The sequence below is a fragment of the Pelodiscus sinensis genome, unplaced genomic scaffold (genome assembly GCF_049634645.1).
Source record: "Pelodiscus sinensis isolate JC-2024 unplaced genomic scaffold, ASM4963464v1 ctg70, whole genome shotgun sequence".
In the NCBI taxonomy this organism is placed as follows: domain Eukaryota; kingdom Metazoa; phylum Chordata; order Testudines; family Trionychidae; genus Pelodiscus; species Pelodiscus sinensis.
In genome coordinates, this window is record NW_027466028.1 from 361031 (window position 1) to 385960 (window position 24930).

The 24930-nt window shown below is 64.5% G+C and overlaps 1 protein-coding gene across 3 annotated transcripts; it reads left to right on the plus strand.

The window, feature by feature from the left end:
- Positions 1 to 9: 9 nt before the first annotated feature.
- G6PC3 (glucose-6-phosphatase catalytic subunit 3) lies at positions 10 to 17764 on the plus strand. 3 transcript variants are annotated; one of them, XM_075918415.1, is made up of 7 exons: positions 10 to 782; positions 2903 to 2959; positions 4347 to 4453; positions 8163 to 8253; positions 9037 to 9155; positions 10603 to 10744; positions 15796 to 17764. In XM_075918415.1, exons 1-7 carry the CDS (start codon positions 247 to 249, stop codon positions 16154 to 16156), a joined length of 1413 nt encoding a protein of 470 aa, XP_075774530.1. In that variant the 5' UTR covers positions 10 to 246; the 3' UTR covers positions 16157 to 17764. The 3 variants fall into 3 exon arrangements, with proteins under 3 accessions (XP_075774530.1, XP_075774529.1, XP_075774531.1); XM_075918414.1 differs by lacking the exon at positions 10 to 782 and adding an exon at positions 805 to 881; XM_075918416.1 differs by lacking the exons at positions 10 to 782; positions 2903 to 2959 and adding an exon at positions 3725 to 3986.
- The last annotated feature ends 7166 nt before the right edge of the window (positions 17765 to 24930 follow it).

The window sequence follows — 24930 nt, forward strand, 5'->3', positions numbered from 1 at the left end:
GCCCCTAGCAAAGTGCTGCCTGGTCCTGCCTTTCGTTCGGCTGCATCTCCAGCACTATGCTGCATGCACGGATTGGGATCTGCCCGGTGTGTCACCCCCACGCCTAGGCGATAGCTACACTCGCTGCTCCTTGCACAAGTACGGCCGTCCTTGCACGAACCCGCACAGCGTCCACACTGCCAGCCCGCTCGTGCGCAAGGAAATGTACAGTACGGCTGGGAAGAGAGGGCTTCTTGCACAAGAGCGATGCTCTTTTCTAACAGGTGTAAGCTCTCTTCCGCAGGAGCTGGTGCACAAGGAAATGTACAGTACGGCTGGGAAGAGAGGGCTTCTTGCACAAGAGCGATGCCCTTTTCTAACAGGTGTAAGCTCTCTTGCTCAGGAGCTCGTGCACAAGGAAATGTACAGTACGGCTGGGAAGAGAGGGCTTCTTGCACAAGAGCGATGCTCTTTTCTAACAGGTGTAAGCTCTCTTCCGCAGGAGCTGGTGCACAAGGAAATGTACAGTACGGCTGGGAAGAGAGGGCTTCTTGCACAAGAGCGATGCCCTTTTCTAACAGGTGTAAGCTCTCTTGCTCAGGAGCTCGTGCACAAGGAAATGTACGGTACGGCTGGGAAGAGAGGGCTTCTTGCACAAGAGCGATGCTCTTTTCTAACAGGTGTAAGCTCTCTTCCGCAGGAGCTGGTGCACAAGGAAATGTACAGTACGGCTGGGAAGAGAGGGCTTCTTGCACAAGAGCGATGCTCTCTTCCGCAGGAGCTGGTGCACAAGGAAATGTACGGTACGGCTGGGAAGAGAGGGCTTCTTGCACAAGAGCGATGCTCTTTTCTAACAGGTGTAAGCTCTCTTGCTCAGGAGCTGGTGCACAAGGAAATGTACGGTACGGCTGGGAAGAGAGGGCTTCTTGCACAAGAGCGATGCCCTTTTCTAACAGGTGTAAGCTCTCTTGCTCAGGAGCTCGTGCACAAGGAAATGTACAGTACGGCTGGGAAGAGAGGACAGCTCACACATGGCAGTGTGGACGTGTTCTTGTGCAAGACTTCTTGCGCAAGATGTTCTTGCGCAAGAAGCCACCACTGTAGACCACTACAGCAAGAGACAAGAGCAAGGGGAGCCCTACAGCCTCAGCTGAGAGCCAGCTGGGTTGTAGCTCAAGCTGTAGTGATTCCTACACTAAGCTCCAGCGTGCCCAAGGTTGAGTCTATGCGTGCCCCTTGGCGCCGTTGTGGCTCTGTGTGCTCCTAGCTGGTGGCTATGATATATATGGTCATGCCAATTCTCTTCCAGAATATGATCTGAGGAAGTGGGTCTGGCCCACAAAAGCTCATCACCTATTAAACCATCTTGTTCGTCTTGAAAGTGCTACATAGTTTTTCCTTTTATCTTGGTTATGACAGTCTTGTGGCCCACTGAGGCGAAGAAGGGCCACTCACTAGCCTAGGTTCCTCATTGCTGCCTTACAGGAATGCTGCATTAAGTAATTCCCAAAGTGGGTTCATGCAAATAAACAACGAGGAAAATAAAGCTCATATTTATTATTCACCACCCTTTCTGCTGTGGCAAATGAGTCAAACATTTTACTGACACATCAACAATCAGTTCCCCAACCCAGAAAAATGATGGCTGTGTCTAGACTGGTATGACTTTGCGCAAACTCTTGCCACCTGTCTACACTAGCCGCGAGTATTTGCGCAAGAACACTGACGTTGTAATGTACAAAACCAGGGCTTCTTGCGCAAATACTGCGACTCTCCCGCCCAGGGATAAGCCCTCTTGTGCAAGAGGCCAGTGTAGACAGCAACGTTAATTTCTTGCGTAAGAAAGCCCGATGGCTAACATGGCCGGCAGAGCTTATTGCGCAAGAGAGCGTCTACACTGGCACGGATGCTTTTGCGCAAAGGCACATGCCAGTCTAGACGCTCTCTTGCGCAAATACTTTTAACAGAAAAACTTTTCCGTTAAAAGTATTTGCGCACAATCTTGCCAGTCTGACGCAGCCATACAGTCTACCAGTGGTTCCCAAACTTTTGGGCATCACACCCCCTTTTTGATTTTTAAGAAACCCTCACCCCCTCCAAATAAAAAATAGCAGCAAATCTTGTTCAGCAAAAGCAAAAAAAAAAGGAACTGCCCCGGGCCGAAAAACAAAAATAGCAGCAAAACTGGAGGGGGAGAGGACTTGAAGGGGGGGGGCTGGGTCACCTCACACCCCCCTGGAATTTCTTCACGCCCCCAAGTTTGGGAACCCATCCCAATACGGAATGCATGTGTGATACAAATATAGGCCCCAGTCCCTGCAAGGAGATCCTGGCACCAGTTGTGGATCTTATTTTTCACTAAAGTTTGCAGTGTAGCATGTGTGCAAAAAACCAAAAATCAAACAGACAAGCCTACAAGCAACCAAAAACCAACACACCTGAACAAAAAATACAGTGGCTCCAATCCTTAAAAAGATGCTATGACGCAGAATAAAATAGTGAACTCCTCCAGTTTCCTTATCCCTGGTGAAACACTTTGCATGTCATCATTCCAAAGTAGCCAAGGCTGCAGCAATCTTGGAGAAGCAAATTGCACCATGAAAGGATGGATCCCAAACTCATTTTCTAACTTTTTTGCAAAGGCTCATGATACCATCTACATGTTTTGTTAGTCTATAAAGTGCTACAGACCAGATTTTGTTTTTTAAGTTTTTCTCTTATGAACATCCCTTGAGGAAGCATCAAGGCATCTTCCTTACTTTTTCCGAAAGGGACAAAGAAAAGGTTTCATTGTCCCTTTGTAAGCAGCAGTTTAGCAAAAAGAAAATTTGTTTATTACCACTGAATAAATTAAAGGTAGCCTACAAGCATTTCTTTCTTTGTTTTAACTCTGGTGTGTGATCCTTTTTGCTTCTTAATGCAGGAGAAAGGCTGCCTGGAAGGTGGCAGTGGAGGATGGGGGCTACAGGAGGCAGTGCGGGTAAGGCTACAAGTGGCAGTGAGGACATACAGGAGGCACTGGGAGGGTAACAGGTGGCATGGGGGGGTGGGTACTGGGGAGTTACAGGAGGCACTGGGGGTGAGTGCCGGATGGGGTCAGTGAGTGCCGGGGGGGATTACAGGGAGCAGTGTGCGGGGGTGCGTGCCAGGGGGGGCTACAGAGGGCAGTGGGGGGGGGTGTGTGCCAGGGGGGGCTACAGGGGGCGGGGGGGTGAGTGCAGGGGGGGCTACAGGGGGCAGTGGGGGGGGGGGGGTGAGTGCCGGAGGGGGCTACAGGGGCCGGGAGGGTGAGTGCCAGGGGAGGGTCAGAGGGAGTGGGGGGGGGTGCGTGCCAGGGGAGGTCAGAGGGGTCAGTGGGGGGGTGCATGCCGGGGGGGCTACAAGGGGCGGGGGTGAGTGCTGGAGGGGGCTACAGGGGGCAGGAGGGGGTGAGAGCTAGGGGGGTCAGAGGGGGTGGGGAGAGTGAGTGCTGGGGGGGTCAGAGGGGGCAGTGGGGGGGTGATTGCCGGGGGGGTCAGAGGGGGCGGGGGGGTGCGTGCCGGGGGGGTCGGAGGGGGCGGGGGTGTGCCGTGGGAGGGGGGTGCGTGCCGGGGGGGGTCGGAGGGGGCGGGGGGGTGCCGTGGGAGGGGGGTGCGTGCCGGGGAGGGTCGGAGGGGGCGGGGGGGTGCCGTGGGAGGGGGGTGCGTGCCGGGGGGGTCGGAGGGGTGCGTGCCGGGGCAGACGCTGGACTCGGGGGCGGGGCGGGATCCCGCCGAGGCGGCCGGGACAGGAGGGCGGGTCCGGGGGCCGATGGAGGCGCTGTACCGCGGCGGGGCGCGCTGGGCCGGGGCGCTGCAGGCCGGGCCGCCCCCCCTGGAGGGCCTGTGGCTGGGCCTGACCGCGCTGGCCGACCCCGCGCGCGTCTTCAGCGGCCTCTTCCCGCTGGCCTACGGCCTGGAGCGGCGCGTCGGGCGGGCGGTGCTCTGGCTGGGCTGCCTGGCCGAGTGGCTCAACGTGCTGGCCAAGTGGTGAGGGGGGGCCCCCCCGCGGGACACCCCGCAGCGCCCCCCGCCCCCCCGCGGGACACCCCGCAGCGCCCCCCCCCCCCACGCGACTCCCCGCAGCGCGCCCTGCCGCCCCCCCCGTAGCGCCCCCTGCCGCCCCGCACGTGACTCCCCGCAGCGCCCCCTGCCGCCCCCCCGCGCGACTCCCCGCAGCGCCCCCTGTCGCCCCCCCGCACGACTCCCCGCAGCGCCCCCTCCGCGCGACTCCCTGCAGCGCCCCCCGCGCGTGACACCCTTGGCGCCCCCTGAAGCTCCTGTGGCTTCCAGGAGCCTTCAGCATTTTGCTTTTCAGACCTCAGCTCTGTCTCCTCTTTCTGCCCCCAGGTTCTTGTTTGGAGAACGGCCATTCTGGTGGGTCTATGAATCCGGGCTCCACAGCAAGGAAAACGTCCTGCTTCGCCAGTTCCCTGTCTCCTGTGAAACAGGGCCAGGTTGGTTATGAAGATGCTAAAGCTGCCGCTTCTGTTAGGGATGTGAGGAGTAAGGGTTACCTGGGAGCAGTCCCCGCCCGCACCTTGCTGTGTTCTAGGCCCCCACCCCACTCAGTTGGCCGCTGGATCCAGCAGCCAGCCCTGCATGGGGCTGCTCCATCCGGATTGGGGCAGTCCCCTACCCAGGATTCCACTGAGCCAGTTAACCGGTTCAACGGTAGGTAAACGCAGGCCTGAACCGGTTAACTGATTTATCGAGATTTTACATCCCTCGCGGGTAAGTACCAGCCCTCTTATCAGCCTAGTCCTGGAGCACCGTCCCCAGTGCTCTGCAGCGGGTAAGTACCACCCCTCTTATCAGCCTAGTCCTGGAGCACCGTCCCCAGTGCTCTGCAGCGGGTAAGTACCACCCCTCTTATCAGCCTAGTCCTGTAGCACCATCCCCAGTGCTCTGCAGCGGGTAAGTACCACCCCTCTTATCAGCCTAGTCCTGGAGCACCGTCCCCAGTGCTCTGCAGCGGGTAAGTACCAGCCCTCTTATCAGCCTAGTCCTGGAGCACCGTCCCCAGTGCTCTGCAGCGGGTAAGTACCACCCCTCTTATCAGCCTAGTCCTGTAGCACCGTCCCCAGTGCTCTGCAGCGGGTAAGTACCAGCCCTCTTATCAGCCTAGTCCTGGAGCACCGTCCCCAGTGCTCTGCAGGGGGTAAGTACCAGCCCTCTTATCAGCCTAGTCCTGGAGCACCGTCCCCAGTGCTCTGCAGCGGGTAAGTACCAGCCCTCTTATCAGCCTAGTCCTGGAGCACCGTCCCCAGTGCTCTGCAGCGGGTAAGTACCAGCCCTCTTATCAGCCTAGTCCTGGAGCACCGTCCCCAGTGCTCTGCAGCGGGTAAGTACCAGCCCTCTTATCAGCCTAGTCCTGGAGCACCGTCCCCAGTGCTCTGCAGTGGGTAAGTACCTGCCCTCTTATCAGCCTAGTCCTGGAGCACCGTCCCCAGTGCTCTGCAGGGGGTAAGTACCAGCCCTCTTATCAGCCTAGTCCTGGAGCACCGTCCCCAGTGCTCTGCAGCGGGTAAGTACCAGCCCTCTTATCAGCCTAGTCCTGGAGCACCGTCCCCAGTGCTCTGCAGCGGGTAAGTACCAGCCCTCTTATCAGCCTAGTCCTGGAGCACCGTCCCCAGTGCTCTGCAGTGGGTAAGTACCAGCCCTCTTATCAGCCTAGTCCTGGAGCACCGTCCCCAGTGCTCTGCAGCGGGTAAGTACCAGCCCTCTTATCAGCCTAGTCCTGGAGCACCGTCCCCAGTGCTCTGCAGCGGGTAAGTACCACCCCTCTTATCAGCCTAGTCCTGTAGCACCGTCCCCAGTGCTCTGCAGCGGGTAAGTACCAGCCCTCTTATCAGCCTAGTCCTGTAGCACCGTCCCCAGTGCTCTGCAGCGGGTAAGTACCACCCCTCTTATCAGCCTAGTCCTGGAGCACCGTCCCCAGTGCTCTGCAGCGGGTAAGTACCAGCCCTCTTATCAGCCTAGTCCTGGAGCACCGTCCCCAGTGCTCTGCAGCGGGTAAGTACCACCCCTCTTATCAGCCTAGTCCTGGAGCACCGTCCCCAGTGCTCTGCAGCGGGTAAGTACCACCCCTCTTATCAGCCTAGTCCTGGAGCACCATCCCCAGTGCTCTGCAGCGGGTAAGTACCAGCCCTCTTATCAGCCTAGTCCTGGAGCACCGTCCCCAGTGCTCTGCAGCGGGTAAGTACCAGCCCTCTTATCAGCCTAGTCCTGGAGCACCGTCCCCAGTGCTCTGCAGCGGGTAAGTACCAGCCCTCTTATCAGCCTAGTTCTGTAGCACCGTCCCCAGTGCTCTGCAGCGGGTAAGTACCACCCCTCTTATCAGCCTAGTCCTGGAGCACCGTCCCCAGTGCTCTGCAGTGGGTAAGTACCACCCCTCTTATCAGCCTAGTCCTGTAGCACCGTCCCCAGTGCTCTGCAGCGGGTAAGTACCAGCCCTCTTATCAGCCTAGTCCTGGAGCACCGTCCCCAGTGCTCTGCAGCGGGTAAGTACCAGCCCTCTTATCAGCCTAGTCCTGGAGCACCGTCCCCAGTGCTCTGCAGTGGGTAAGTACCACCCCTCTTATCAGCCTAGTCCTGGAGCACCGTCCCCAGTGCTCTGCAGCGGGTAAGTACCAGCCCTCTTATCAGCCTAGTCCTGGAGCACCGTCCCCAGTGCTCTGCAGCGGGTAAGTACCAGCCCTCTTATCAGCCTAGTCCTGGAGCACCGTCCCCAGTGCTCTGCAGCGGGTAAGTACCACCCCTCTTATCAGCCTAGTCCTGGAGCACCGTCCCCAGTGCTCTGCAGCGGGTAAGTACCACCCCTCTTATCAGCCTAGTCCTGTAGCACCGTCCCCAGTGCTCTGCAGCGCTCTGCCCACACGCGCCTCGCGTCCCCGAGTACTGACGGGCAGCCCCGATAGCGCGCAGCGTCGCTACAGCAGAGGTCAGGGTGGGAAGTGAAGCGCACGGTACTGAATGGGAACTGCAGGAGTTGAGGGTGGGGAAAGCAGTGCTCCCCATAGGCAGCAGGCTGAGGGAGATGGCGGGGCCCCGGGCATCTCTGGAATGTGACTGTCGAGAGGCCCTGTCTGTGCTGCAGGACGGGCACTGCTCAGCACTTTGTGGTTCGACCCTCATACCGGGGTAGGGGGTGGCCAGCACGGAAGCCCAACCTTAAGTGACCAGTCAGCTGGGGTCACAGCGTGGGAGACAGCTCAGCTGTCAGGCCCTTAATCCGCCTGTGATTCTCCACAGAACACATTAGTGGCAAGCAGTAACTGTCACTGCCCTTCTAGGCCAGGAAATCCCCGGGCAGGTCGGTGGCGGGAGGAGGGGAATCCTGCTTGACCTTTCCCGCCTGGCTTCCCTCTTGCCCTGAAAATCCATCCTCCAGATCCTTTTCCTGCCATCACCAGCCTCCCTTCTGCCCAGGCAGCCCCAGGGCAGGTGTCTTTAGGGAAGATTCTGTTTCCTCTCCCTCCGTCTGGGCGTGGATGCTGGTTGATGGCAGCCCATGACCTGTGCAGTGGGCCTTGACTGCCAGCCACCAGAAGCCATTCTTGAGCTCCCCCCGCCATGACATCCTGGGGAGCGGGTGCAGGGTCATGTGCAAGCCACAGAACGAGGCAACTTGCATGCAGCATCTTGTAGTCCTGAAATCTCCTTGGTGCTGCCCCTCCTGGCTCAGGCCCCCTTCCATGCCATGGTAACGCTGGCCTCTCCCTTGGAGCTCTTCCCTGACGGCAGAGTGAGGAGCGACTCCAGTTTACACCAGCTGCGGATCTGGCCCGGAGTCCCTGGCAGTGGCGCAGGCTGATGAATCTTACCGGGGGGCAGAGATGGCTGGATTACTTCTGGTGACAGTTGTGTCAAATGGGTCTGTGACCTCCATTTCCTGCAGTGATTAACACTCAGTTCTAGATCTCAAAGCACCTCACAAAGGAGGTCAGCGTCGTCATCTCTTGTTTCATAGATGAGGAAACTGAGGAACAGATTTCCTCCCCACCATGGACTCTCTTCAGGCCAGCAGCAGAACTTGGCATAGAATCTAGTCTCCTGATTCTCAGTCCAGTGCGCTACCCACTAGGCAATGCTACCTTCCTACCCTAATTGTCCTCACAGAGACAGGCAGGAAAATATTTAATCCCTTGTGTTCCTGTTATGCAGGTAGCCCCTCCGGCCATTGCATGATCACAGGGGCAGCCTTGTGGCCAATAGTCTCTGCTCTCATGGCTCTGGCATCCCGACACTCCAGTAGGTAGGTACCACAAGGGCCGTGGGACGGGCAGCTCCCTGACACCCCATTGATGGCGGGGGGGGGGCAGCTGCATGCAGATGTAGCCTGCTGCATGTCCTATTGCAGTGGGCGTAACCATGACTCCAGTGTTCAGAATTCGTGTGACACTAGAGCCCTGAGAGCCCAGCTCATGACCAATTCTCTAGGGCCCGAGTCTTCATCGCCCCGACGCTGTGTTGTCATTTGTAGCCACACTGAGCTGGTGGTTTTCATGCGTGACTGGAAAGCCCATAGCAAAAACGGGCAGGGTCCTATCTAAACGGGACACGTCCAGGAAATGTGCTTGTTCCCCAGCCACGCCCCTTGTCCTGCTGTGAATGATTATTGCAAAAAAGGAAACATTCCTCTGACAAACTGAGGGGAATCCCTGTGAGCCCGAGAAATCGCTGCGAAACATTCCCCCAGGTTGGCTGCAGTTGGTTGGACTGTCGGTTTTTGCCTTGTGCATAAGCCTCTCTCTGGCCAGCGCCCGTTGCCCCGCTGGGACGCTCCCGCCCGTGCAGAGCGTCTCCAGAACAGCTGGCAACGTGCTCCCAGTGCCGGGCAAAGGGAGCAGGGCTAGGACCGCACTGTGCAGCGTGCCGCTACCCCGGGCGCATGCACCTCCATGTTGCAGGGGGGTGGAATGTCTAGTGTGGGAATGCTGAGGTAAGAGAGCTGCCGTCCTGCAGTGCCAGGCGGGAGGGCTCGTGTTCTTTCCCCATGCAGCTGTGTAACGCCCCTTCCTTCCCCCCCTCCAAACAGCCGGCTGGTGAAGTTCGCCCCTTTCATGGTCTACGTTCTCCTCCTGCTGGCTGTGGGGCTCTCACGTATCTTCATCCTGGCGCACTTCCCCCACCAGGTGCTGGGTGGCATCGTAGCGGGTTAGTAGGGCCGTGAGAGACTGGAGGGAGGAGGGCCTGGACGCTTGCAGACACAGGGAGGAGGCTGGGGGGCGCAGGGCCTGGACGCTTGCAGACACAGGGAGGAGGCTGGGGGGCGCAGGGCCTGGACGCTTGCAGACACAGGGAGGAGGCTGGAGGGTGCAGGCCTGGGCGCTTGCAGACACAGGGAGGGAGGAAGCTGGGGGGCGCAGGGCCTGGGCGCTTGCAGACACAGGGAGGGAGGAGGCTGGGGGGCGCAGGACCTGGGCGCTTGCAGACACAGGGAGGGAGGAGGCTGGGGGCGCAGGGCCTGGGCACTTGCAGACACAGGGAGGGAGGAGGCTGGGGGCGCAGGGCCTGGGCGCTTGCAGACACAGGGAGGGAGGAGGCTGGGGGGCGCAGGGCCTGGGCGCTTGCAGACACAGGGAGGGAGGAGGCTGGGGGCGCAGGGCCTGGGCGCTTGCAGACACAGGGAGGGAGGAGGCTGGGGGGCGCAGGGCCTGGGCGCTTGCAGACACAGGGAGGGAGGAGGCTGGGGGGCGCAGGGCCTGGGCGCTTGCAGACACAGGGAGGAGGCTGGGGGGCGCAGGGCCTGGGCGCTTGCAGACACAGGGAGGAGGCTGGGGGACGCAGGGCCTGGGCGCTTGCAGACACAGGGAGGGAGGAGGCTGGGGGGTGCAGGGCCTGGGCGCTTGCAGACACAGGGAGGGAGGAGGCTGGGGGGCGCAGGGCCTGGGCGCTTGCAGACACAGGGAGGAGGCTGGGGGCGCAGGGTCTGGGCGCTTGCAGACACAGGGAGGGAGGAGGCTGGGGGCGCAGGGCCTGGGCGCTTGCAGACACAGGGAGGGAGGAGGCTGGGGGCGCAGGGCCTGGGCGCTTGCAGACACAGGGAGGAGGTAGCTGTCACCCGGAAGAGAGGGGGTGGTGGCTGCGATCAGACACTGTCCCCCTCTGGGCTGGGTCTGTGCTAGCTGAGCCTAAGCCTCTGTGTGGCTTCTGGGCCCGGTTTCCACGTGACTCGGCCGTGGTGGGGCTGGGCTGGCCACGTGACCTGGCAGCCTGGCTGGGAGCCTGTTCGAAGCCTCTCTGGGGAGGCAGCCAAGGGGGTGACCTGGCCTGCACCTCATCTGCTGGGGCACGTCCCTCAGGCTCTGGCAGGCCACTGCAGTCAGCCGCTCGAGGCCTCAGCCCCTCTCCGAGCCCAGCACAGCCCCCCGGGCAAGGCGGACGGCAGGCGCTGCTCACACTCACTGTTACCCAGCGCCCCAGCCACGCTGGGCAGTGGGAACTGAACCACCACCAGGACCTGCTGAGGCCGGGGTGTCTGAGCCCCCCCCAGCACCCTGCTCCCTCATCCAGCTCCAGCCTCCGCCTCGCCCTCCCGCTCCTCAGGGCGCTGCCTGCAGGGTCACTCGGCCTGCCCCTTGCTCGTGTCTCCGCTCTGCAGGCGCTGCCCTGGGCTGGGTGTTGGCGGCCCGCGTCCCCGAGGAAAGGGAGCTAAGTTTCTACATCGCCACCTCGCTGGCCCTGCTGCTGAGCGCGGCGGGGCTGTACGGGGGCATGCGCGCTCTGGGCACGGACATGGACTGGTGAGTGTCCCTCGGGGACAGGGCCCCTCTGCGCAGCTTCCCCCGGGAGAGACCCAGATCCAGCGTGGCCTGACCGGCCCCGGGACCCCGACACACCCCAGCGGTTCTCCCCGGTCCCCTGGCAGTGCCTTCTGTGGCCTCTCTCCCCTGCCCTCTGCAGGGTGCGGCACCAGACTCCATGTCCCTTGGGCTGAGGGAGGCACCAGGAGGCCAAGTGACCCGAGAGAACCAGGGGGACACCCCCACTCTTACGAGGTGGGCCAGGGGCACTGCCCGAGCCACGCTGCAGCACGCACGGTGCACCCGAGCCAGCATCCCCTTGGTCTGACCCTCAGTAGAGACTGTCTGTCCCCCAGCACCGTGGCTCTGCAGAGTCGCTCCGCTGGCTGCTTTGCTGGCCTGCTTGTCCTCAGCCCCCGGCACTGGCTGCAGGTCCACTCGGCCACTCCACTGGCCTGCTAACCTCCAGCCCCCCGGCACTGGCTGCAGGTCCACTCGGCCGCTCCACTGGCCTCCAGCCCCCCGGCACTGGCTGTGCAGGGCTACGCGGCCTCTCCACTGGCCTGCTAGCCTCCAGCCCCCCGCACTGGCTGTGCAGGGCCACTCGGCCTCTCCACTGGCCTCCAGCCCCCCGGCACTGGCTGTGCAGGGCCACGCGGCCGCTCCACTGGCCTCCAGCCCCCCGGCAGTGGCTGTGCAGGGCCACTCAGCCTCTCCACTGGCCTGCTAGCCTCCAGCCCCCCGCACTGGCTGTGCAGGGCCACGCGGCCGCTCCACTGGCCTCCAGCCCCCCGGCAGTGCCTCTGCAGGGCCACTCGGCCTCTCCACTGGCCTGCTAGCCTCCAGCCCCCCGGCACTGGCTGTGCAGGGCCACTCGGCCACTCCACTGGCCTGCTAGCCTCCAGCCCCCCGGCACTGGCTGTGCAGGGCCACTCGGCCACTCCACTGGCCTGCTAGCCTCCAGCCCCCCGGCACTGGCTGTGCAGGGCCACTCGGCCTCTCCACTGGCCTCCAGCCCCCCGGCACTGGCTGTGCAGGGCCACTCGGCCGCTCCACTGGCCTCCAGCCCCCCGGCACTGGCTGTGCAGGGCCACTCGGCCGCTCCACTGGCCTCCAGCTCCCCGGCACTGGCTGTGCAGGGCCACTCGGCCCCTCCACTGGCCTCCAGCTCCCCGGCACTGGCTGTGCAGGGCCACGCGGCCCCTCCACTGGCCTCCAGCCCCCCGGCACTGGCTGTGCAGGGCCACTCGGCCTCTCCACTGGCCTCCAGCCCCCCGGCACAGGCTGTGCAGGGCCACTCGGCCTCTCCACTGGCCTCCAGCCCCCCGGCACTGGCTGTGCAGGGCCACTCGGCCTCTCCACTGGCCTCCAGCCCCCCGGCACTGGCTGTGCAGGGCCACTCGGCCGTTCCACTGGCCTCCAGCCCCCCGGCACTGGCTGTGCAGGGCCACTCGGCCTCTCCACTGGCCTCCAGCCCCCCGGCACTGGCTGTGCAGGGCCACTCGGCCTCTCCACTGGCCTCCAGCCCCCCGGCACTGGCTGTGCAGGGCCACTCGGCCGCTCCACTGGCCTCCAGCCCCCCGGCACTGGCTGTGCAGGGCCACTCGGCCTCTCCACTGGCCTCCAGCCCCCCGGCACTGGCTGTGCAGGGCCACTCGGCCTCTCCACTGGCCTGCTAGCCTCCAGCCCCCCGGCACTGGCTGTGCAGGGCCACTCGGCCGCTCCACTGGCCTCCAGCCCCCCGGCACTGGCTGTGCAGGGCCACTCGGCCTCTCCACTGGCCTCCAGCTCCCCGGCACTGGCTGTGCAGGGCAACTCGGCCTCTCCACTGGCCTCCAGCCCCCCGGCACTGGCTGTGCAGGGCCACTCGGCCGCTCCACTGGCCTCCAGCCCCCCGGCACTGGCTGTGCAGGGCCACTCGGCCGCTCCACTGGCCTCCAGCCCCCCGGCACTGGCTGTGCAGGGCCACTCGGCCTCTCCACTGGCCTCCAGCCCCCCGGCACTGGCTGTGCAGGGCCACTCGGCCGCTCCACTGGCCTCCAGGTCCCCGGCACTGGCTGTGCAGGGCCACTCGGCCTCTCCACTGGCCTCCAGTTCCCCGGCACTGGCTGTGCAGGGCCACTCGGCTGCTCCACTGGCCTCCAGCCCCCCGGCACTGGCTGTGCAGGGCCACTCGGCCTCTCCACTGGCCTCCAGCCCCCCGGCACTGGCTGTGCAGGGCCACTCGGCCGCTCCACTGGCCTCCAGCCCCCCGGCACTGGCTGTGCAGGGCCACTCGGCCGCTCCACTGGCCTCCAGCCCCCCGGCACTGGCTCTGCAGGGCCACTCGGCCTCTCCACTGGCCTCCAGCCCCCCGGCACTGGCTCTGCAGGGCCACTCGGTCTCTCCACTGCCCTGCTAGCCTCCAGCCCCCCAGCACTGGCTGCAGGTCCACTCGGCCACTCCACTGGCCTGCTAGCCTCCAGCCCCCCCGCACTGGCTGTGCAGGGCCACTCGGCCTCTCCACTGGCCTCCAGCCCCCCGGCACTGGCTGTGCAGGGCCACTCGGCCACTCCACTGGCCTCCAGCCCCCCGGCACTGGCTGTGCAGGGCCACTCGGCCGCTACACTGGCCTGCTAGCCTCCAGCCCCCTGGCACTGGCTGCAGGTCCACTCGGCCACTCCACTGGCCTGCTAGCCTCCAGCCCCCCGCACTGGCTGTGCAGGGCCACTCGGCCTCTCCACTGGCCTCCAGCCCCCCGGCACTGGCTGTGCAGGGCCATTCGGCCTCTCCACTGGCCTCCAGCCCCCTGGCACTGGTTGTGCAGGGCCACTCGGCCTCTCCACTGGCCTCCAGCCCCCCGGCACTGGTTGTGCAGGGCCACTCGGCCTCTCCACTGGCCTCCAGCCCCCCGGCACTGGCTGTGCAGGGCCACTCGGCCGCTCCACTGGCCTCCAGCCCCCCGGCACTGGCTCTGCAGGGCCACTCGGCCGCTCCACTGGCCTCCAGCCCCCCGGCACTGGCTCTGCAGGGCCACTCGGCCGCTCCACTGGCCTCCAGCCCCCCGGTACTGGCCGTGCAGGGCCACTCGGCCGCTCCACTGGCCTTCAGCCCCCCGGCACTGGCCGTGCAGGGCCACTCGGCCTCTCCACTGGCCTCCAGCCCCCCGGCACTGGCCGTGCAGGGCCACTCGGCCGCTCCACTGGCCTCCAGCCCCCCAGTACTGGCTGTGCAGGGCCACTCGGCCGCTCCACTGGCCTCCAGCCCCCCGGCACTGGCTGTGCAGGGCCACTCGGCCTCTCCACTGGCCTCCAGCCCCCCGGCACTGGTTGTGCAGGGCCACTCGGCCTCTTCACTGGCCTCCAGCCCCCCGGCACTGGCTGTGCAGGGGCACTCGGCCGCTCCACTGGCCTCCAGTCCCCCGGCACTGGCTGTGCAGGGCCACTCGGCCTCTCCACTGGCCTCCAGCCCCCCGGCACTGGCCGTGCAGGGGCACTCGGCCGCTCCACTGGCCTCCAGCCCCCCAGCACTGGCCGTGCAGGGCCACTCGGCCTCTCCACTGGCCTCCAGCCCCCCGGCACTGGCTCTGCAGGGCCACTCGGCCGCTCCACTGGCCTCCAGCCCCCCGGCACTGGCTGTGCAGGGCCACTCGGCCTCTTCACTGGCCTCCAGCCCCCCGGCACTGGCTGTGCAGGGGCACTCGGCCGCTCCACTGGCCTCCAGTCCCCCGGCACTGGCTGTGCAGGGCCACTCGGCCTCTCCACTGGCCTCCAGCCCCCCGGGACTGGCTGTGCAGGGCCACTCGGCCTCTCCACTGGCCTCCAGCCCCCCGGCACTGGCCGTGCAGGGGCACTCGGCCGCTCCACTGGCCTCCAGCCCCCCAGCACTGGCTGTGCAGGGCCACTCGGCCTCTCCACTGGCCTCCAGCCCCCCGGCACTGGCTCTGCAGGGCCACTCGGCCGCTCCACTGGCCTCCAGCCCCCCGGCACTGGCTGTGCAGGGGCACTCGGCCGCTCCACTGGCCTCCAGCCCCCCGGCACTGGCTGTGCAGGGCCACTCGGCCTCTCCACTGGCCTCCAGCCCCCCGGCACTGGCTGTGCAGGGCCACTCGGCCGCTCCACTGGCCTCCAGCCCCCCGGCACTGGCTGTGCAGGGCCACTCGGCCGCTCCACTGGCCTCCAGCCCCCCGGCACTGGCTGTGCAGGGCCACTCGGCCTCTCCACTGGCCTCCAGCCCCCCGGCACTGGCTGTGCAGGGCCACTCGGCCTCTCCACTGGCCTCCAGCCCCCCGGCACTGGCCGTGCAGGGCCACTCGGCCTCTCCACTGGCCTCCAGCCCCCCGGCACTGGCTGTGCAGGGCCACTCGGCCTCTCCACTGGCCTCCAGCCCCCCGGCACTGGCTGTGCAGGACCACTCGGCCTCTCCACTGGCCTCCAGCCCCCCGGCACTGGCTGTGCAGGGCCACTCGGCCTCTCCACTGGCCTCCAGCCCCCCGGCACTGGCTGTGCAGGGCCACTCGGCCTCTCCACTGGCCTCCAGCCCCCCGGCACTGGCCGTGCAGGGCCACTCGGCCTCTCCACTGGCCTCCAGCCCCCCGGCACTGGCTGTGCAGGGCCACTCGGCCTCTCCCCTGGCCCTCAGCCCCCCGGCACTGGCTCTGCAGTGCAGTGCAGGGAGATCAGCTGATGGGCGCGCTCCGCAGGTCCCAGCTATGGCTCAGTTTTCCCAGAAAGGGTCTGGAGAGCTTTCTCCTTTCTGCAGCTCCGGGGCTCTCTCAGGCAGCCCTTCCCTGGCTGCTCGGAGTCGCCCAGCTGCCCCCTTTTGAGCCCACGTGGAGGCAGCTGATCAATTCTAGGGTGGCTGCTCCCTCTGAACAGGCTGGCTACCTTGGGACATGCTCTGTGAGCCCAGAGGGGAAATGGTCAGGGCTGTCCTAGCACCGCCCTAGGGCCCAGGCTCAGTGTGGCCCCAGCAGTCTGCCTGAGTCGCTAGCAGGGCTGAGTGGGGCCTGCCAGGCCTTGCCCCTTCCCACGGGTCTGTCAGGCCCTGACTTTTCTCCACTGCTCCTCTAGGTCAATTCACCTCGCCACTAAGTGGTGCCTGAACCCCGCGTGGATCCGTGTAGAGACGAGGCCCTTTGCCTCGCTGTGCCGAGACACGGCCTTAGCCCTCGGCCTGGGGCTGGCCACGCACTCCTCCCTCTACACCCAGCTGCGGCATGAACCAGCGGGCTGGAAGCAACGCGCTGCGGGCGCCAGCCTGGGCCTGGCCACCCTTCAGGCCCTGAGCGCCGTGGCGCAGCCGGAGAACATGGTCCTGTGGTACAGCCTGAGCTTTCTGAAATACGCCAGCTTCCCGTGGGTGGTGATGGTGCTCGTTCCATGGCTGGTCCGCTCCCTCCCCCACACGCTGGCCCGACCACATGCTCAGTAGCCCAGGTAGGCAGCTGGTCCTTCGCCCCTGGGGAGATGGCTGGAGCTGCCCTGTCTAGACTAGATCTCCCAGCAAGAGGCAGCCTCCACTCTCCAACGCAGGCCAAATCCGGTTCTCCTTGTGGCTGGTCCTGGAAAGCAGCAGTACTTGGCCCTGCTTCGGCTTACACAGGTTCTCCCCCTGCGTAGCCGGGGGCCTCCCGTGACAGGGATCCAAGGAAACCAGCTGCTTGGCTCTGTCTACGTTGGGAGCAGGGCGCTCAGGCAGGGTGGTGCAAGGTGGGCTCTTCGGAGGACCCGCTGGGCTGGCCCCTGCTAGCTTCCTCCCTGCCACACAGAACTGGCCTGGCTGGCACAGAAGACCTTGTCCTGGGGGTCTCCACATCCCAGGGCTCGTCAGAGCTGGGGACAGTTGTGTGTGGATGCGGCAGCTGCACCTGCACTAGGAGCCTGCTAGCTTCCAGCTGCTGCTCTCGGTTCATGGCAACATGGGCCTGGCCGAGAGCTCAGAGCCCAGTGAGTCTCAGCCTTTGGGATACCAGGGATCATCTCGTGGCTTGTGTCAGGCGGCGCTCAGGACTGGTGCCGGGCTGTGGCCTGGGCGCCGAGGAACATCGATCTAGGTGTGGAGAGGGGACCACAGACCATCGCTGATGGACCTCCAGTGCCGCTGATTCCACACCCGCCCTGGAAAGTCTGTTTCAGTGTCCTAGGCAGAGAGTTCTGTATTCCTCAACAGCGAACCTGATCTGCCTTGCTGCAGGGCTAGTCCTCCCGGCATCCGGCGGGAGAATTGAGACCTGCCCTCGCTCTAGCTGCTCTTCACAGCTTTGCAGACGGTTATCGGTCCGCCCCGCATCGGTTTTCTCATAGACGAACCAAGCCGTATGGTCTCAGCCCTTCCTCTCACCTGTTAGTCACTGTGTGGAGAAATCCCTGTGATATTATATTTTGTATTAAGATCTTGTCCTTTTAGATCTAGCTTGAAGTGTTCTTATAGAATCTCTGGAACATTTCTCCTGGAACTTTGTATTAAGATATCTAGATCTTGTAAGAAACAATGCCTTTTGAGCTCCCCCCTTTCCTCGATTGCCCTGTTGGAATGAATGAGCTGTGAATGGAGACTGAAAGGGGAGCCCCTCCAGCAGCAGTTGCAAGGGTGGAGAGAGGCTGGGAGGCAGACCCAAGACAATCCCTGCAAAGTGAGCTCATTAAGAAGACTGGACATGCAGACGCCTTGGGAGTCCAGCAGCAAGTGCCTGCCCTTGGAAGAACTCTCTCTGAAGCAGCATTAGGAAAGGCCAGGTGATGACTAATTTGCTGCAGGAGAGGGATAAATAGGAGGCATCTTGCGGAGGGACCCCGGGTTTTCGTCCTGTCAACATGGGAGCATCAATCCGGATCGGCAGAAGCCCAGCTCCACCCTTCCCCCATCTAACTCACCTGGCCAGTGCAGTTAGGGGGAGCAACGTTTGGTAACAAGAAGACGGAGTGTGTGTGTGTGTGTGTGTGTGTGAGTGCATGAGTGTGATGTGTCATACGCATATGAGAAGTGTTGATTATTCTGTGTGATCAATAAATGTGGCGTGTTGCCGTATCCCTCTGAAAACGATCCCGGGTGCTTCTTTTAAGTACCAGGCTCCTTCCATGGAAGAGGGCTCCAGCTGAGACCTGCTCAGCACTGAGTAGGGCAGGGCAGGTCCCTTCCAGGGCTAGCGGAAGACGCTCCTATTAGCACCCCCCCCCCGGAAGACTGGCCTTTTTCACAACTAGTCTGCCCCCAGCGCCTTGTCAGCAGTGGGACCACTCAGGCAGCCAACGCCTGCCCCCATTTTGGAGCTGGGCAATGGCGTCCTGCTGAAGGGCTGTACTTGGCACTTGTCCTTACTACGTGCCAGCTTGTTGAGTTCAGCGCAAATGGCTGATTTCCCATTTGGAATTCTACCCCCGGCCTCTAAAGGGCTTGGCCCCTGCTCTGCGCTTATTGTCGGCAGCACCTGTTCCCCGCCTAGTTTGCACTCCACTGGCAGAGGCCTTGGTATTAGCCCCAGCCAGCCCCCACCCTGCACCCTCCCAGGCTGGCAGCTACGCTGAATACGGCTTTGAGCCCGGTTTGCACTCACCGTAGCCCGTAGCGCCCATGTCAGCTTAGGAACCTGTCACACACAACAGTGTCAAAAGCCTTCCTGCACATCACCGGTCACTAGGCCAGTGAGCCTGCCAAAGAAGGCAATTAGGGCAGGTTGGCGTGATTGGCTCTTGCTGGAGCCATGCTGGCTGTTCCTGCTCTTGTCACCAGTGACTCACTGGGTCTTGCCTGATATAGTCTCTGGCGCCTCGTGCTTAGCCTGGCAGGAGCAGCGCACAGAGCACCTTTGCTAAAGGTCACAGCATCATTCCCATTTTTTGAGCTTCGGTAGCTGAGGCCCAGCGCCATGAAGGGACTTGCCCAAGGTTACCCCGCAAACTAGTGGCAGAGCTGAGAAGGGCTCCTGATACTCTCTAGTGCAGTAGGCTCCACCCTTTATAAGCACAAGCTCACTGTTTGACTAAGTGCAATCCAAGATCTACCGCACACCCAAATAGCCTGCCCCCCCCTCCCGCCCTCACCTCACTCCAGCCTCCCTCCCTTTCACCGGGCTGGGGCAGCGGGTTGGGGGGCAGGCTCTGGTCTTGGAGTAAGGGATTTGGAGCGTGAGGGGCTTTGAGCTGAGCCTGGGACAGGTAGCTGAGGTGCCGGAGGGAATTCTAGGTACAGGCTCTGGGAGGGTGTTTGGATGCAGGGGTGGTCGGGACTAGGACAGGGGTTTGGGGGGCAGGAGGGGGTTCACGCCTGTGGTAGGGTTTCAGGATGTGGGCTCCGACCGGGCCTTGCTTACCTCAGGGGGCTCCTGGGTGGGAGTGCAGGGGGGCTGAAGCAGGCTCACCCCTGTCCTGGCCCTGCACCACTCCCCAAAGCAGCCAGCAAACTCCTTCCCAAGCCCTGTTGTGCCCCCTGTCTGCTCAGTGGAGACAGGAGACAGGGTGGGAGGGGGGCACCCTGACATCAGACCCCCCTTGCCCTCCCCTGTCCTGCCTGGCAAGCAGGAGTCTCCTAGGGGTGGGGGAGGCAGCTCCAAGGCAGGAGGTGCGCAGCTGTAGGGGGCAGCTAATGTGCTGGCGCTGGATAGTTTCTTGGGCAAACCAGGCAGGGTCACCTGCCAGAGGCTCCGAGATCTGGTGACCGCTGCTCTAGTCACTAGGCCCCACTGCCAGGAAACTAGCCAGTTTGTAAGTGCTTGTGCTGGCTAGTTGGAAACCAGGGATCGTGTGCGCTGGGGAGACGGGGGCCTTGATGGGGCCAGAGGCCTCCCTCCACTGGCAGCAGCTAAGCTGCCTCTGTCATCGCCCAGCCTCTGTGGCCTGAAATGCCGGGGGGAGGGGGGTGATTCTGGCATGGGTTTGCCCAGCACCTTGCACAGCAGGGGCCATGGCTGCCCCTCTTTGTTCCTGATGTTGAGAACCAAATAAAGGCCCCGTGACCTGTTCTTGTGCCCCCCAACACCTCATTCCACGTGAGCTGCCCTCCATTCACCCCACTGCTAGGTGGGGCTGGGGATTCGAAGGTGCAGGGAGAATCAGCTGGAGGAACTGGCTGTGATGAGGGTCAAAGGGCTCCCCTCTGCCCGGCAAACAGACCATGTGCAAAGGGGGCTGGTTTTCTGCTAGCAGTGCGGCCCAGCTGGGAGGGGGGGGAATGGGGGTTTCCTCCCCAGTGGCCTCTACAAAACCCTTCTAAAGAGCCAGCTGCAGGGTTCAACTTGGCCACAGTTCAGGTCGCCACCGAGCTCTGCCGGGGGCGGGACCTCCCAGCGAGTGCTGGAAACACTTAACTGCCCACACCAGCTTAGAGCACGGCTGCTCAACACGCAGCCCGTGGCCACGGCCCATTCGTTTGCAGCCCGTGGCCACGGCCCATTCGTTTGCAGCCCGTGGGGCAGTTTGGGTTTGCGTGGGGCTCAACACGCGGCCTGTGGGTGGGATCCTTTGAACGTGGCCTCCACTGGGAACACGCTCCGCAGCGGTGAGTCGATGTAACGGTCGTCTGTTGCTACGCGTTTCCATAGTTCAGTTCCTGGACTGTCATTGCTCATTCAAAGTGCAGTTACGTGGGTGAAGTCGGGTCAATGTTGCATTTTATTAATATCAGCAGAACTGACTTAAATGGGGCCTGCGTGTTGTGTAGTCTTGCCTCAGTCTTTGTATTTATGCCCATCAGTGTGCAAGAATCTATTTGCATCTATATTTGCATGTCTATGCAGCCACACGTAAGTTGCAGCCCTCGACATGTGCTAGCACTGTGGCCTCCCAGGACTTCCAAAGTTGAGCAGTCCTGGCTTAGAGTCATTCCCACCAGGGAGTGTCCGGCAGCCCTTAGCACCTTTCCAGCAAGTGTCTTAAGGGCCTGACTGGAGGCCTTGGCACAGGGCTAAGTGCCTGTCCTCCTTAACGAGTGCCAACCCCTCCAGGAGTGAGGGACGTGGCCGGTGGGAACCAGGCCCAGGACTTGAAGTGACATGTCTGGGGCAAGCCCCCAGGCGGCAGTGCCAGGCCAGGGTGCTACCCACTAGACCAGCCTGCCCCCCTGTGAGTAGGATGGCCAGGTGTCCGCTATTAAGCCGGACAGCCCGCTATTTGGGCCTTCCATCCAGTAAAAAAAAAAATGCAGGAAATACCGGACACGGGAAAGGGCCAGTATTTGTTGTTTTTCCTGGCTCTGGCATCTGTGGGAACACATGCAGCTCAGGCTGGCTGGGGTAGGGGGAGCATGGAGCATCTTGAGCAGACTTCAAAATTTAATCCTGAGCAGACTTAAAAGGGCAATGCCTGCTCAGCTCCTAAAAGGGTAAACTTGGGGAGGGCGCTTGGGGGGGGAGGAGGGGAAGGGTCAACAACTTTTCCCCTGGAGAACCGGCACCCTTTAAAAAAAACCCCACTGGTTCTGGGAATTACAGTGATCACACCTGTTTTTCAGCCCCAGGCCTGGACACTTGCAGACACAGGGAGGAGGCTGGGGGGCGCAGGGCCTGGGCGCTTGCAGACACAGGGAGGAGGCTGGGGGGCGCAGGGCCTGGGCGCTTGCAGAGACAGGGAGGAGGCTGGAGGGCGCAGGTCTGGGCATTTGCAGACACAGGGAGGAGACTGGAGGGTGCAGGGCCTGGACGCTTGCAGACACAGGGAGGAGGCTGGAGGGTGCAGGTCTGGGCGCTTGCAGACACAGGGAGGAGGCTGGGGGGCGCAGGGCCTGGGCGCTTGCAGAAACAGGGAGGAGGCTGGGGGGCGCAGGGCCTGGGCGCTTGCAGACAGAGGGAGGGAGGAGGCTGGAGGGCGCAGGGCCTGGGCGCTTGCAGACACAGGGAGGGAGGAGGCTGGAGGGCGCAGGGCCTGGGCGCTTGCAGACACAGGGAGGGAGGAGGCTGGAGGGCGCAGGGCCTGGGCGCTTGCAGACACAGGGAGGGAGGAGGCTGGGGGCCCAGGGGATGGGCGCTTGCAGACACAGGGAGGGAGGAGGCTGGGGGCGCAGGGCCTGGGCGCTTGCAGACACAGGGAGGGAGGAGGCTGGAGGGCGCAGGGCCTGGGCGCTTGCAGACACAGGGAGGGAGGAGGCTGGGGGGCGCAGGGCCTGGGCGCTTGCAGACACAGGGAGGGAGGAGGCTGGGGGGCGCAGGGCCTGGCGCTTGCAGACACAGGGAGGGAGGAGGCTGGGGGCGCAGGGCCTGGGCGCTTGCAGACACAGGGAGGGAGGAGGCTGGGGGGGCGCAGGGCCTGGGCGCTTGCAGACACAGGGAGGGAGGAGGCTGGGGGCGCAGGGCCTGGGCGCTTGCAGACAGAGGGAGGAGGCTGGGGGCGCAGGGCCTGGGCGCTTGCAGACACAGGGAGGGAGGAGGCTGGGGGGCGCAGGGCCTGGGCGCTTGCAGACAGAGGGAGGAGGCTGGGGGCGCAGGGCCTGGGCGCTTGCAGACACAGGGAGGGAGGAGGCTGGGGGGCGCAGGGCCTGGGCGCTTGCAGACACAGGGAGGGAGGAGGCTGGGGGCGCAGGGCCTGGGCGCTTGCAGACACAGGGAGGGAGGAGGCTGGGGGGCGCAGGGCCTGGGCGCTTGCAGACACAGGGAGGGAGGAGGCTGGGGGCGCAGGGCCTGGGCGCTTGCAGACACAGGGAGGGAGGAGGCTGGGGGGCGCAGGGACTGGGCGCTTGCAGACACAGGGAGGGAGGAGGCTGGGGGCGCAGGGCCTGGGCGCTTGCAGACACAGGGAGGGAGGAGGCTGGGGGCGCAGGGCCTGGGCGCTTGAACACACAGGGAAGGAGGAGGCTGGGGGCGCAGGGCCTGGGCGCTTGCAGACACAGGGAGGGAGGAGGCTGGGGGCGCAGGGCCTGGGCGCTTGCAGACACAGGGAGGGAGGAGGCTGGGGGGCGCAGGGCCTGGGCGCTTGCAGACAGAGGGAGGAGGCTGGGGGCGCAGGGCCTGGGCGCTTGCAGACACAGGGAGGGAGGAGGCTGGGGGTGCAGGGCCTGGGCGCTTGCAGACGCAGTGAGGAGGCTGGGGGGCGCAGGGCCTGGGCGCTTGCAGACACAGGGAGGAGGCTGGGGGCGCAGGGCCTGGGCGCTTGCAGACACAGGGAGGAGGCTGGGGGCGCAGGGCCTGGGCGCTTGCAGACACAGGGAGGGAGGAGGCTGGGGGGCGCAGGGCCTGGGCGCTTGCAGACACAGGGAGGGAGGAGGCTGGGGGCGCAGGGCCTGGGCGCTTGCAGACACAGGGAGGGAGGAGGCTGGGGGCGCAGGGCCTGGGCGCTTGCAGACACAGGGAGGGAGGAGGCTGGGGGCGCAGGGCCTGGGCGCTTGCAGACGCAGGGAGGAGGCTGGGGGGAGCAGGGCCTGGGTGCTTGCAGACACAGGGAGGAGGCTGGGGGCGCAGGGCCTGGGCGCTTGCAGACACAGGGAGGAGGCTGGGGGCGCAGGGCCTGGGCGCTTGCAGACACAGGGAGGGAGGAGGCTGGGGGGCGCAGGGCCTGGGCGCTTGCAGACACAGGGAGGGAGGAGGCTGGGGGCGCAGGGCCTGGGCGCTTGCAGACACAGGGAGGGAGGAGGCTGGGGGCGCAGGGCCTGGGCGCTTGCAGACACAGGGAGGGAGGAGGCTGGGGGCGCAGGGCCTGGGCGCTTGCAGACACAGGGAGGGAGGAGGCTGGGGGGCGCAGGGCCTGGGCGCTTGCAGACAGAGGGAGGAGGCTGGGGGGCGCAGGGCCTGGGCGCTTGCAGACACAGGGAGGAGGCTGGGGGCGCAGGGCCTGGGCGCTTGCAGACACAGGGAGGGAGGAGGCTGGGGGCGCAGGGCCTGGGCGCTTGCAGACACAGGGAGGGAGGAGGCTGGGGGGCGCAGGGCCTGGGCGCTTGCAGACACAGGGAGGGAGGAGGCGGGGGGCGCAGGGCCTGGGCGCTTGCAGACACAGGGAGGAGGCTGGGGGCGCAGGGCCTGGGCGCTTGCAGACACAGGGAGGGAGGAGGCTGGGGGGCGCAGGGCCTGGGCGCTTGCAGACACAGGGAGGGAGGAGGCTGGGGGCGCAGGGCCTGGGCGCTTGAACACACAGGGAGGGAGGAGGCTGGGGGGCGCAGGGCCTGGGCGCTTGCTGACACAGGGAGGAGGCTGGGGGGCGCAGGGCCTGGGCGCTTGCAGACACAGGGAGGGAGGAGGCTGGGGGCGCAGGGCCTGGGCGCTTGCAAACACAGGGAGGGAGGAGGCTGGGGGGCGCAGGGCCTGGGCGCTTGCAGACACAGGGAGGGAGGAGGCTGGGGGCGCAGGGCCTGGGCGCTTGAACACACAGGGAGGGAGGAGGCTGGGGGGCGCAGGGCCTGGGCGCTTGCAGACACAGGGAGGGAGGAGGCTGGGGGCGCAGGGCCTGGGCGCTTGCAGACACAGAGAGGGAGGAGGCTGGGGGCGCAGGGCCTGGGCGCTTGCAGACACAGGGAGGGAGGAGGCTGGGGGGCGCAGGGCCTGGGCGCTTGCAGACGCAGGGAGGAGGCTGGGGGGGCGCAGGGCCTGGGCGCTTGCAGACACAGGGAGGGAGGAGGCTGGGGGGCGCAGGGCCTGGGCGCTTGCAGACACAGGGAGGAGGCTGGGGGCGCAGGGCCTGGGCGCTTGCAGACACAGGGAGGGAGGAGGCTGGGGGGCGCAGGGCCTGGGCGCTTGCAGACACAGGGAGGGAGGAGGCTGGGGGCGCAGGGCCTGGTCGCTTGCAGACACAGGGAGGGAGGAGGCTGGGGGGCGCAGGGCCTGGGCGCTTGCAGACACAGGGAGGGAGGAGGCTGGGGGCGCAGGGCCTGGGCGCTTGCAGACACAGGGAGGGAGGAGGCTGGGGGGCGCAGGGCCTGGGCGCTTGCAGACACAGGGAGGGAGGAGGCTGGGGGGCGCAGGGCCTGGGCGCTTGCAGACACAGGGAGGGAGGAGGCTGGGGGCGCAGGGCCTGGGCGTTTGCAGACACAGGGAGGGAGGAGGCTGGGGGCGCAGGGCCTGGGCGCTTGCAGACACAGGGAGGGAGGAGGCTGGGGGCGCAGGGCCTGGGCGCTTGCAGACACAGGGAGGGAGGAGGCTGGGGGGCGCAGAGACTGGGCGCTTGCAGACACAGGGAGGGAGGAGGCTGGGGGCGCAGGGCCTGGGCGCTTGCAGACACAGGGAGGGAGGAGGCTGGGGGCGCAGGGCCTGGGCGCTTGCAGACAGAGGGAGGAGGCTGGGGGCGCAGGGC

What these genes read in the sequence shown, in the direction of transcription:
- G6PC3 (XM_075918415.1), top strand. Translation starts at nt 247, where the DNA reads ATGCTCTTTTCTAACAGGTGTAAGCTCTCTTCCGCAGGAGCTGGTGCA. An exon ending in GGCTACAGGAGGCAGTGCGG is followed by an intron (nt 2,960 to 4,346) that starts GTAAGGCTACAA and finishes TTCTGCCCCCAG; the next exon opens with GTTCTTGTTTGGAGAACGGC. An exon ending in GCTGGGTGGCATCGTAGCGG is followed by an intron (nt 9,156 to 10,602) that starts GTTAGTAGGGCC and finishes TCCGCTCTGCAG; the next exon opens with GCGCTGCCCTGGGCTGGGTG.